The 14,021-nt window shown below is 41.4% G+C and overlaps 1 protein-coding gene across 1 annotated transcript in view; it reads left to right on the top strand.

Moving 5' to 3' along the window:
• The window catches only part of kita (KIT proto-oncogene, receptor tyrosine kinase a), a 92,794-nt gene that overhangs the window by 58,493 nt on the left and 20,280 nt on the right, over positions 1-14,021 (top strand). Inside the window, exons 12-14 of the mRNA XM_080187483.1 lie at positions 99-203; positions 291-401; positions 5,410-5,551. Of these exons, the coding sequence (XP_080043609.1) occupies positions 99-203; positions 291-401; positions 5,410-5,551 (358 nt within the window). The remainder of the gene's footprint in view (positions 1-98; positions 204-290; positions 402-5,409; positions 5,552-14,021) is intronic.

Here is a 14,021-nt window from a genome sequence, read left to right as displayed (position 1 = left end):
AAAATCACTGTCTTGTGAATAAAACAATACAATTTTAAGCTTTTATAACTTGATTATTCTGATAATTCACATGTGGTGAATATGCTTCACATTCCCAGGCAAAACTCTTGGTGCTGGAGCCTTTGGGAAGGTTGTGGAGGCTTCTGTTTATGGGTTGACGAAGGCTGACTCCATTATGACTGTGGCAGTAAAGATGCTTAAGCGTAAGTATACATGATATACATTTTGTGTGAAATGTAGATTCATGAGCTATAATTTCCAGGGTGACAATAACATGTCTGTCTTTGCAGCAAGTGCCCACTCTACAGAGAAGGAAGCCCTGATGTCAGAACTGAAAGTCTTGAGTCACCTTGGGCAGCACATCAACATTGTCAATCTGCTTGGAGCGTGCACCATAGGAGGTCAGTTCATATAACCCAAATGAACCATATTTACAATTTCTATCTGAATACAAAGTTATCTTTTGGGTACTGAAATTTCCAACTGTTATTCACTGGGTAGCACTGTCATTTCTGAGTTCAGTGGCTGTAGATCCAAGTCCCACAGCAGAGCACCTCATACATTCAAGAATTGGACTGAGAAAGTACTACACAGTTAGAGGTGCCGTTTTTGAGATATGTTTAACTGAGACCCTTGTATACCCTTCACTTTCCTCGCTCCTTCAGATGAAAGTAATAGGCCACATGGAATTATACAAAGAATAGCAGAGAAGTTCCTATTCCCGGTGTATTTTTCTCTCAGGTACGGTAGAAGTTCAGTTGGCTGGACAGCTGGTTCGTAATGCAGAGCAGCGCCAACAGCGCAGGTTCAATTCCTGTACCGGCTGAGGTTATTCATGAAGGCTCTGCCTTCTCAACCTTGCCCCTCAGGTTAAATCATCCATCTCAATTGCACTGTATTGAATGGTAGCAGGGCTGTCATTTGCAGTGTAATAACTGTACTTTCACTTTTCTGCTGAAAGGTGTCCTGCTCCATTCGAACAATAATTGCTGCCTCCTTTTGCAGAATGAGAATATATATTTATTCATTTCTCCCCATCATTGTGACTTGATGTAACAAGGGGGGAGCAGCCAATGGCCATCTGGGGTTATGGCAACTTTACCTTTCACTTACCCCTCAATCAAAATTGCCAAACCAGATAATCTGATTATTATCACAGCCTTGCTGCTTGTCGGAGTTGCTGTGCTCAGATTGGCTGCCATGTTGTCTATGTTACAACAATAACTACTCTTCAAAAGTACTTGTTGGCTGTAAAAGACTTTGCTATGTCTTGAGGTTATGAAAGGTGCTCTTAAGTACAGCTTATAGTTCAATATCCCTCTGATACTCTCACATATCAAAAGCTTATCTGCTTGAGTCTTGAAAGTTTCATTGTTTGGGGAGAGCTGGAGATAATTATTCATAATGTTGTATTTTATTAGTGAATAATTCCTATATCATCGCACCAAAACATATTCATGTCAGCAATTAAGAATCGATGTAAATCAATGAGAGAATGGACTTTAACTTTAAGAGCTCATGTTATGAGTATATGCTTCTGTTCAAAAGCTTCACTTGATGCTATTTTATGTAATTCATAAGTACACTTCCCATAGTTTTCAGGGATTATTATGGAGCAAAGTCTCATACCTTCACAGCTACCATGTGGAACTATTTGTCCACTGTATTCAGGGACTGCAAGTTTTGTACATTAGTTCTTTGTAAGTCACTCTGAAGCTTTGCATTTATGAACCTAAACATGCCATGAAGACAAAGAGTTGAATGTCCAAGGATAGCTTTGACCTTTCAAGCCCCAGTGTGAGATGAGTAGAGGGGATGATCTGTTAGTACACCCATTCTGACTTTCCTTTCCATTGAAATGAATGAATTGATAATGGGCCATTGACTATCAATGCTCACTTTCCACCACTCCCACCTCCTCCACTGAAAATGGAAATCAAGCCCTTGGCCCAGAGGAATTACAGCATTATCTATTATTCCTCCTTCTCGTGCAAGCTGTAAGAATCAGGCAGACTACCTGACCCCCAGGAGGGGGAGGGTGGCTAGTAAACTGCAGTGTGTGGTCCACCTGCTGCACTCCACCCCATCTTCTCCAACCCGGCCCCCCCAATCTCACTTCCTTCTCTGGGGCCTTCTAGCCAGGCCCTGCCATTATCCTTCAGTCCAACCTCTATTAGTCCTTCTTTGAGGAGTGACTCTAACCTATATTTTGGGAGTTATGATTCAGCCCAAAATACCTAAATATTTAAAGTAAAATTGTTTCTGAGGTCTCCAGGGAATACAGTAGAGATCTCCAGTTGTTTCATTCCACTTTGCTCCAGAGTCAATCCAGGCATTGTGGGTTTATGCAATCAGTATTGTTATATATGCTCCCATGGACTAAGGATGCATGAAGACTCACAAAGTAGGTTTGGTATCTTGAATACTGGGAGAACTCTTAATTAAACGTGTGCATTGTTCCACAGTCAAATCTAAGACTGAACAACAAGCATCCCACACTGGGAGGAGCTAACTCTCCATGGGTCACCTGACCCACACTCTTAAAGGGGCAGTATGCACCCCCAAACACCAAAATACAATATACACATATATCATAGTATAAAGTAAATCATAATGCACAGCTGTTCAATGTAAATTAATCCACTGTCTGAACTGCTGAAGTATACTTCTGGCTTATTTGCAGCATCTAAAATCATTTTAACTTGAGGATTCATTAAGAAAATCTATACAGAAACAAATGTGCACCATTATTGCAAAAGGCATTGGGCAGGAAAACTTGTTTGCAGCAACGCTCAGAGTATGTTGATTCCCTAGGGGCAGTCAGGCAGCAGCATAAACTGTTACCTACTTGGCAACGCATCTTCCCCAATGATATCATTGTGAGAACGTGCAAGTAAACTGAACACTACTCTTTAGTTGTTGGTCTAGCAATAAAATAGAACATAATGGGTATGAATAGATATTGCAGTCCCCGGATAACAACACCCACTGCTGTCTCAAAAGTACTCTTACTATAACCACGGCTTCTCCTTTTTAACTTAAACGAATCTTTAATGAACAAACTGCAATGCCCAAATTTTGGTTTGACTGTGATCCTCGGATATTTGGTTAGCATTTGGTGGTTTATTCAGTGTCAAATTCAAAATCTTGCAATGGAGACCTTTAGAAGAGAATAAATACTAAATCAATCTGGAGCTTTAGGTATGCTCATTCTACTTTTGCTTTTTTTGTGTTTACACTTTTGCATTCTTCATTTTGCCATGGTCAATCTGTAACTGGATAGTAAATGACAATCAAAGCAAGTGTGTCTGCCAAGGCAAGAGCAAGTAGCAGTGAGTGTAACAAATTTTTCAAATGTGACATTGAAATTTAATATTTCTGAGAAGAAGGAACCTTTGTAACGTAGCCTCATTTGATTGTCTAGATGGTCTCTCAAATCTGTGTGGGGTTACAGGGATAGGGCGAGGGGGAGGGCCTATGTAAGATACTCTGTCAGAGTTGGTGCAGACTTGATGGGCCGAATGGCCTCCTTTTGCACTGGGGGTGGGGGGAGGTGCAGATTTCTATGATTCTACAGATTCTAATACTTGCATCTTTCTTACTATCACAGTTTGGCCCTTATAGAATGTACCCAAGAAAAAATGCTTAGATTTCAAATAGGAAAATAACTTTTCAAAGGTGGAATTTCTACAGGAATTCACTCAATACATAAACTTTAACTTTAAAACTTAAATGCTGTATCATCTTCACAATCCTTTGATTTGATTTAATTGGACTGCATTGTTTGTCTGCATTCCATGAGACTTACAAAATTTATGATGTACTGAGTGAGCTTAAAGGTATTTTGATATATGATCCCAACACATAGAGATCCATAAGCCTTGCATGCCTCTCTTCCTGGTTTATGTTTAGTCATGTCTCTGCTCCCGAAAGAAACATTCCCAATTAAACTGAAGACCAATAAAACTTGTGTGTCCCAACAAAATCTCTTTTTTTTGACTTGGCTGGGTTTCTGTAGGTCACCTGTCTTTTGTGGGGGTTTCATGCATTTGTTGTCAATTGCTTGACTTCTGTGTGAGAAAATTACGAAATGAATTTCTAAGCTAGGAAACTAATATTCCATTTAAATAGAGTACAAATTGGTCATCAGCCTTACTTGAGAGTGATTGAAATGGCCAATCATCATTTTTGACCTTCGATTCCCTGATCTTGGAGATGCCACCTGTTCTGAAACTTCCAAAGTTATCTTGGGCCACTGATCTTCCTTGGTTGATCTCAAATTAGTAAACTTACTAATTAGTAAAATTAGTAAACTTACTAATTTTCCACAAATAATGCTGGCCAGCTTTCCCATTTGCTGCTATTACTTCACGATGGCCATATTTGGACATGTCTGCAAAAGGGGCTTGTCACATCTTTGTATATTATTAATCACCTGTTAACTGTTCTGGTGGTACATTTTCAATACCTGCGTCTCAGCAGGAAGTGAGATGTTCATAATCTTGAGATATAAGAATGCAACAATGGCCTGAATAAAATGTCAGGGAGAGGTAGGGGTAGATGACTGTCACACCTCCACCCCACTTTCTGGAAGCAGAGTGGGTGTGGAACAGACCGCTCCACACTTTCTCGCCCTCCAGCAATAATGAACTGTCAGCAGGCTTCACAATGGCCAAGTGGGACTTCTGCCCCCTACTGGGAAGTGAGTCCTATTCTTTGGAGCTGCCGGCCAATTGGCTAGTAGCTCCATCAGTCCTGGCAGCACCAATGGCTGTTGTTGAGACTGCTAGAAGAGAAGTAAGGGGGCCCAAGGACTTCCAAAGCTGGTGAATCTGGAATCTCAAGTGGAAGGTTTGGTCAGGTCAGGAAAGAGGCCAGTAAGAGGGGGGCAGGCGGGGGTAGGGTGGGATGGGGAGGGGGTTGTTTAAGGCTTTTGGCACATAGGAAGCAGGGGGCATTTCAACTTAGATGTGCAGCCCCCTCTGACCTGTAAAAAGCAACCCCTAAAGATTGACCCCACCCCACTTCCTTACTGCCCTTTGATGAATCTAGTTAGGAAATGAGGCTGCCCACACCCACCCCATTGTCCACTCCCAATATTTTATGCATGAGGTAGTATATTACCAGGGTCTATTAGCTTGCAAACAAGTCCAATTGACCTTTGATGGTCAATTTAAATATGAAAGGTGAGTTGCTGTTTTCAGTGCCCCTTCCCACATTATGGGGTCAGTGGGAAGCTGGTGGGGTGGACACTCGCCCTATTTTATGTCCCTCCTCACCAAAGACATACCTGATGGGGGAACGTAAAATGCAGCCCAATAATATGGGGTTAGACAATTTCTGGGGGCTTCAGATAACCCTGAAAAATTATTTTGTAGATGATAAATAAATTTATCATTAATGTTCCAGGTCCAGTTCTGGTAATCACTGAATACTGCTGTTTTGGTGACCTTTTGAACTTTCTGAGGAGGAAACGTGATTCATTTGTTTGGCCAGAAAATGGAGAACAGAATCTGGAGAAGACACTATATAAGAATATTCCCAATCTGAGGTAAACGTAAAACTAACACTATAAGCTTCTCTGACAAGTTCTTGCAAGTGCATGTTTAATTGTTATGTGCCATACTCACAATACTTATCTTCTATAGGATCCTAAATTCAATTCTTAATGATAATATCTGTTATTTTTTGTGGTTGTTGCCCAGAAATTCCAAAACTTCAAAAAACTCCCAGTCTCTATAAGTTTTCACATCAATTGTGTTTCATTTTGATTCCCCAGCTTTTTATTTCAAGTGTTTTAATGTTGAGATTAATGGTTGGTAATTAGGTGAATCTCATACAAATGGCAACAACAATGTAAGTATCTAATGCTTAATTTCAATGGCCATCCAAGGAGATCTTCAAAATGATCCAGCCTAATTTTGATTTTAAACATTAACCCTGATACTCAGTCTCCACATATGAGACTTTTATTGGTACATATGAGGTAAGGAGGGTGGCAAAACTGAGGGGTGTCATGGCCCCCCAACATAGTCCTGCCATTAAGAAATTTTACTGACAGCAACATCGGCTTCAGAAACATTTCCCACACAAGGAGGCAGGAAGCAAATTTAAACATTAAAGTGCCCTATTAAGGGCAATTTTACCAGGTTGTCAACATTTAGGTGATGGTGAGTTAGGTTGATTGGCCATGCTGAATTGCCTCTTAGTGTCAGGGGGTTTAACAGGGTAAATACATGGGGTTACTGGGATGGGGCCTTGGTGGGATTGTTGTTGATGCAGATTTGATGGGCCGAATGGCCTCTTTCTATATTGTTAGAGATTCAATGATATTTCTATCAGTTCTGCCAGATTTATTGTTTAGCTATTCTAAAAACCATAATAACTTTGTTCAAGACAACATGAAATAAAAATAAAACCATACAGAGATTAATAAAAATCTTTTGTGTTTGCTACTAAACAGAATTCATAGCATTAACAATATGTATAATTCGGCTTCAAACTGTCATGCTAACTAGCTCTCCACTGAATCAGTCACCCATCACTGCATATTCGTTGCAAGCAAATTTTCAAATTGGGTGCTGAGTCAAGTCTAGTTGATATACCAACCATTTGATACATATTGACAGGAAACACAAGTATTTCTGCTGAGTTGAGAGCTCAGGCCGCATATTGCTTTTAAAGAAGCTATTTGTCAAGATAGATGAAGAGCAGTGTCACTGTCTATTTGCTCAGCTGCTTATCAAAATTGTATTGGACCCTGTTAATATATTACATTTAATTTTAATGGTATCCTGGGGTCAAACTGTTGTTTCACAGTAGGACCTCAGCACAACTCTTGACAATGTGAACAGGATGCTATATAAACTTCCAGGAATAGTGGCTCCATTATACTACAAGATTGCTCCCTAAGGCAACAGACCATCCTGAAATGGGCCCCTTCATAACTGAGAGTGCCATTAATGGCAAATGTAAACAACAGCAGTCTGTTTAGGTGGGGTTTAGTCGGTTATTTTTGAGATCTGGTCATAAGCAGGATGAGCTCTGAGTCAGTCTGTACAGTGTTATGGTTCAGGTTAGCAACTCCAAAGTGTTTATGAAGCCCACCTGCACCACGAGTTTTGTGTCTTGAATTTGGTTTGGATAAGCATGAGATGTTTCACTTCAGGTATGACTCAAAAGACCCAGTAGGGAGCTTTTATCAAACAAAGCTTATTTAAGAATACAGTTAATATGGATAGCAAGAAAATTAGCAAGAATTTTTATCAATTACAAACAAGAAGCAGAACAACCATTATAAATGTTTAACCCTTAATGAATACATATAAGCTGTTCCAATCAAAACCAACCTCCATAGACAAAAGACCCTTTTCACAGGTTTAACATAGCACAGACCAATGCTCACATGGTACTGGGATCAAGGCCATTATTTGAATTTTGCAGCCCCATGCCCTTGAGACTCAGAACAGTTTGAAGACAAGACAAAAACCTCAGAGAGTCCCTTTTCTGCACCATGGCAACCATGATGTCCTTTCAGTTAACTGGTAAAACTTTCAAAATAAAAACAGAGAGGGAGACTACTTTCAGCTATGCTTCTAACCCACTGCAGCTGAAACATGACTTCTTGTCACCTGACCTGCCCACAGTTTTTCACTCCTTTTCTTGCCTCCCACAATGACATCACCTAAGACTGTGATCATGATTTTTTAAAAAAAGTATATTAAAGGGACACTAACATCACAACAGGACAATGATTTTTTTTATATCCCATGTGGAACTTTTCCCAATATTGGGAAAGGTTGATGACACAAAGGCAGCTTGCTGATGCAGATATTTATCTAACTTCCTTTAAAATTATACACTGGTCTCAGTCACTGCCTGTGGCAAAGTATCCTTCTTATGCTGCACACAGTACTCTAGATTTGGCCTATCATCATATACAATTGCAGTAAAATATCCCTATTTCTCTACACAAATCTTCTCACTATGAAGACCAACATACCATTTGCCTTCTTTACTGCATGCTGTACCTGCGCGCTTACTTTTGGCAACTGATGCATGAGAACATCAAGGTACTGTTGAATATCCATCTCTCTCAATTTACGTCTATTCAAATAATAACCTGCTTTGCTATTTTTGCTACTGAAGTGGATAACCTCACATTTATCCACATTATACTGCATCTGTCATAGATATGCCCACACACACAGCCTGTCCAAATCACACTGAAGCATTTCTGCATCCTCCTCATAGTTCACCCTCCCACCCAACTTTGTATTGCCTGCAAATTTCCCTCACCAAATCATTAATATATAACGTGAACAGTTGGGGTCCTAGCACAGATCCCTGTGCTAGTCATTGTCTGCCATTCAGAAAAAGACCATTTTATTCCAACACTTTGCTTCCTGTCTGCTAATCAGCTTTCTAGATACCATTGCAATCCTATGTGCTTTACATTGTAATCTGCTATATGCGACCTTGTCAAAAACATTCTGAAAGTCTAAATAAACCATATCCACTGGTTGTCCCTAGTCAACTCTATATCCTCAATGAATTCCAGTAGATTTGTCAAGTATGCTTTCCCATTCATAAAATCATGCTGATTTCTTCTGATTCTGCTACTGCTTTCCAAATACTGCCCTGTGAAATCCTTGATGATGGATCTAGCAACTTCCCTACCTCTGATGTTAGGCTCACTGGTCTATAGTCCCCTGCTTTCTCTCTATCTCCCTATTAGCAGCTCTCCAATTTGTAGGAATCAGTCCAGAGTCCAAAGAATTTTGAAAAATGACCACCAATGATCTACTATTTCCAGGACCACTTTCTTAAGTAATCTGGGATGAAGATTATCAGCACCTGAAAATTTATCCACCTGCAATCCCATCAATGTTCTCAAAACCATTTATCTACAAATACTATTCCCTTCAGCTCCTCACTAAGACTTGTATTTCTCTGAACTTCTGGTATATTATTCACCTTGTTGCCTGCTGCACAGTCTGTTTTACCCTTATATGGTGGACAAATAACAATGAGTAGACGTCTTATTAGTACAACCAATATTTATTTAAACCCACACAATCAATAATCACCCACCCAACCAACAATAAGTTATCTTGCAAGAAAATACTAAAGTTCAAGTCCAATACGAGACCTTGACTTAACTTTGAGTGAATGGCAAGTACCCAAGCAGATATTGGCCTTTATCAGTGCACTGGTCCAAGTAGTCATCTGAGTAGTCTGGTCCTTTGGTCTGGTCCGGAACTTTGGCTCTGGTCTTCCTTCCTTCCTTCTCAGGTGTGGTGACTCTCCTCATGCTGGTGATGGTCACCATTGTTGTGGCTCGTTTGTGGGGTCAGAGAGAGAGAGAGATTCCTGGTTGTGCAGCACCCATTGGGCTTCATGCCCGCTTTTGGCCATTGCCAATCAATCGATCAGGACTTGATTCCCCGATCAATAAAAGTCCAATGCTGCCACACCGATCTCTGGATGTGTCCCCAGAAGCCATGTCTGTAGGTGCTGGAGGCACATAGGTCACATACCTTCCTCCTAAATAAGGGGTCACGGTGCCCTCATGACTGGTACATAACCCCATGTGACCATAAAGTCCCTTTCATCCTGGAGATGACCCATATCCTGTTTATTCACTCATCTGGGTTACAGCCTGTTTATCTCTGTCTTTAAACTGCAGCCTGTCCTTTTAGTTCTTGCCCTTTTGTCACAGAGTGCTTTACAAATCGCCAATTCAGATGGCCCATTTGGCCACAACACCTTCCTTTGTGAAGACAGAAACAAAATGTTTAGTTCCTCAGTCATTTCTTTGCTCCCTGTTATGAATTTCTCCCATTTCTGACTGTAAAGTGTCTACATTCATTTTTGTCAGTCTGTTTCTTTTCACACACTGATAGAAATGTTTACAGTCAGTTTTTATATTTCCCACTAGCTTACTTTCATACTCTATTTTCCCTTTAACCAATTCCATGGTCCGCCTTTGCTAAAATTTAAACTGCTCTCAAACTGCGTTCAATCCTCAAGTCTATTGCCATTGCAACTCCACACCTACCTGGTCAAATAGTCTATGGCACTTAAACTGATGGGACTGCTTTTACCATAGAATACCTTAAAATTCATCCAGTGCAGAAAGCAACCTATTGAGCCTGCACTGACACACCAGAAGGAGCATCACCAGAAGGAGGATAGAGGATTGGCTGTCAAATAGGAGGCAGAGAGTGGGGGTCAATGGGTGCTATTCGGATTGGCAGTTGGTGACTAGTGGAGTGCCCCAGGGGTCGGTGCTGGGGCCTCAGTTATTCACCATTTATATAGATGATCTGGAGGAGGGAACCGAGTGTAGGGTGTCGAAATTTGCTGATGACACCAAGATTGGTGGAACGGCAAATTGTGCGGAGGGTGTGGAGAGTCTGCAGAAGGATCTAGATAGGCTGGGCGAATGGGCCAGGAACTGGCAAATGGAATTTAATGTTGGCAAGTGCGAGGCGGTCCACTTTGGTAGGAATAATGGTAGGAAGGATTATTACTTACGTGGCGAAAAACTGCAGCAGGCGACGGTGCAGAGGGACCTCAGGGTCCTTGTGCATGAGTCGCAAAAACCCAGCCTGCAGATGCAGCAGGTGGTCAGGAAGGCGAATGGGATGCTGGCCTTCATAGCGAAGGGGATTGAATATAAAAGTAGGGCGGTCTTGCTGCAGCTGTATAGGGCACTGGTGAGGCCGCAGCTGGAGTACTGTGTGCAGTTTTGGTCGCCGTACTTATACAAGGATATTTTGGCCTTGGAGGGAGTGCAGAGGAGGTTTACTAGGCTGATTCCGGAGTTGAGGGGGTTGAACTATGAGGAGAGGCTGAATAAACTAGGCTTGTACTCGTTAGAGTTTAGAAGAATGAGGGGAGATCTCATTGAGACGTATAAGATGTTGAATGGGATGGATAGGATAGAGGTGGAGAGGCTCTTCCCGCTCAGAAAAGACAGTAGGACTAGGGGGCACAGCCTCAAGATAAAGGGGGGGCAGTTTAGAACGGAGTTGAGGAGGAATTTCTTCACTCAAAGGGTGGTGAATCTCTGGAATTCTCTGCCTGTTGAAGTGGTGGAGGCTGCCTTGCTAAATATTTTTAAGAAGCGGGTTGATGGGTTTTTGATAAGAGAGGGGATTAAGGGTTATGGGGAGAGGGCGGGAATGTGGAACTGAGCCACGACAGATCAGCCATGATCTTATTGAATGGTGGGGCAGGCTCGAGGGGCTAGATGGCCTACTCCTGCTCCTATTTCTTATGTTCTTATGTTCTTATCACACCCAGGCACTCCACTCCACCTTATCCCCATAATCCTGTGCACTTACTATAGATAACCCACTTAACCTGAACATCTTTGGATTGTGGGAGCAAACTGGCGCATCTGGAGGAAACCCACACAGACATGGGGAGGGAAAACATGCAAATTCCACATAAACAATCACCCAAGGCTTGAATTGAATCTGGGTCCCTGGCACTGTGAGGCAGTAGTGTTAATCACTGTGACTCCACATCACCCTTTAAATTCAAATTTCACCATCTGCCATGGTGAGCTACGAACCGGGATCCCAGAGCATTACCCTGGGTTTTTGAAATATTAGTCTGTGACAATACCACTATGCCACTGCCATCGTCTCAGCAGTGGCCACCGCCCCTAGCTCCAACTGATAACTCTAAATATTGAGATCCTTAAACAGTGGGATTTTTTTATACTGTTTATAAAAACTCCAAAAACTTGGAAATGTTTGGCATCATTATGAAGACAGAAGAAACAATATTACTATTGTTTCTATTCACAAAGAATAGCGTTGGCTGCTGACCAAGTGAGCTTTATCCTCCCACTCTCCCAATTACTTCCCTTGCCACTTGACTTACCTTTGCGCTTTGGTTGGCGCAGAAATTTGTAAAATGTAGATCACTTGATTTATTCTGATGAACCCTGGTGGTAAAGTTACTTTGATTTTTGGGCCTTTCTGTTCTTTGATTTATACATTCATGGGATGTGGGTGTCACTGGCTAAGCCAGCATTTCTTATTCATCCATAATTACTCTTGAGAAGGTGGTGGTGAGATGTTGCAGTCCAAGTAGTGTAGATACACCCACAGCGCTGTTAGGGAATGAGTTCCAGCATTTGACCAAATGACAATGGAGGAACAATGATATATTTCCAAGTCTGGATGGTGAGTGGTTTGGAGGGGAGATTCCAGGTTATGGTGTTGCCATGGTGTTCTGGCCTGCTGCAACTAGAAATGCTCATTTTTGGCTCCTGAGAAATTTTAAGCCCTATGAATTTCAATCCATACAATTTCTGTTTATCCATATCCTTCGGTCCCTATCCAAGATCTTTCCTGTCTGTGCATTGCTGTTTGTCTGAAGGAAGGATTATGATATGGTATCTCACCATGGAAACACTTTCCTATCAGATTCAAGTTTCACTTCTGTAGCACTCAGCAGTTCTGACTGAATGATTGGGAGAGCTTTCTATATACTCCATGAATGCAACTAGATTTGTTGTGCACTAAGTTATACCAAAAAGTGTTCTTAAATTGGACCCATGAACAATAGGGCAATGCTTTGAGTGAGAGCATTCACTCCAGCACTTCACTGTTTGCAGAACTGGAATACAATGAATTAGGAGCAGGAATAGACTCTTTGGTCCATCGATATGGCTCTGACATTCCATAAGATCATGGCTGATCTTATTGTGGCCTCATTTCTGGCTAGCCTGTTATTGTTTACTCCCTTGTGAGTGAAGAATCTATCTAGCTCTACCTTAAAAATATTCAATGACCCTGCCTCCACTATTCTCCAGGGAAGAAAGTTGCAAAGAAACATGACCCCCTGTCTAAAACGGGAGATCCCTTATCTTTGAACTGTGTCCATGACATTCATGATTGGAAATTGAAAATGTTCACATTTTTAAACGTTTTCCCTAGTTAACCTGAAAATGATGATTGCTGCACCTCTCTGTAATTTAAAATAACACATTTAACTTTGGTTTGAAACTTAGAAAATTTTACAGATTTCCAGATGGCATGACATTAATTTCTATACACAAGTAAAATCATAGAATCCGTACAGTGCAGAAGGAGATTATTCGGCCCATCGCGTCTGCACTGACAACAGTTCCACCCAGCCCCAATTCCCGTAACCCCAGGCATTTATCCTGCCGATCCCCCTGACACTAAGTGACAATTTAGCATGCTCAATCAACACAACTCGCACATATTTGGAGTGTGGGGCAGCATGGTGTTGCAGTGGTTAGAACTGCTGCTTCACAGTGCCAGTGACCCAGGTTCAACTCCGGCCTTGGGTGACTGTCTGTTTGGAATTTGCACATTCTCCACGTGTCTATGTGGGTTTCTACCATGTGCTCCAGTTTCCTCCAGTTCCCTCTCACAGAAGGATATGTGAGTTAGGTTGATTGGCCACGATAAATTGCCTCTTAATATCAGGGGATTAGGAGGGTAAATATGTTAAGTGGGTTAAGAGGATAGGGCAGAACCTGGGTGGGATTGTTGTTGGTGCAGGCTTGATGGGCTGAATGGGATTCTATGAAATGGAAGTATTTGGAGGAAACCCACTCAGACATGGGGAAAATGTGCAAACTTCATACAGACAGTCACCTGAGACCAGAATTAAACCTGAATCCCTGGCATTGTGAGGCAGCAGTGCTAACCACTGTGTGACCGTGCAACTTACCAATAATCCTATGATATAATTTCTTTATTGTCTGTTCACAGTCCAGGTCTAAGTCACATTTAGCATTTTACCTCATAGATAGTCCCTTCTATCATCCAATGCAACCTCAGGGACATATTATTAACTCAAAAAAATTATTGCACTTGTTTCTCAAACAATTCCTTTTTTTATCATAAGGAAATGAATTTTATTTGTCCATTTGACATTTCAATTTCCCCACCCCTTCTTTCAACTATTTTTCCTTCATTAAATCATAAATTGTGGACCTCTAGAATTTTTGATTAAGTCCATATTCA

The sequence above is a fragment of the Carcharhinus amblyrhynchos genome, chromosome 1 (genome assembly GCF_965287045.1).
Source record: "Carcharhinus amblyrhynchos chromosome 1, sCarAmb.v2.hapA, whole genome shotgun sequence".
Taxonomy (NCBI): Eukaryota; Metazoa; Chordata; class Chondrichthyes; order Carcharhiniformes; family Carcharhinidae; genus Carcharhinus; species Carcharhinus amblyrhynchos.
Note: the sequence above shows the minus strand (reverse complement) of the source record. Positions and strands in the feature narration are given on the sequence as shown.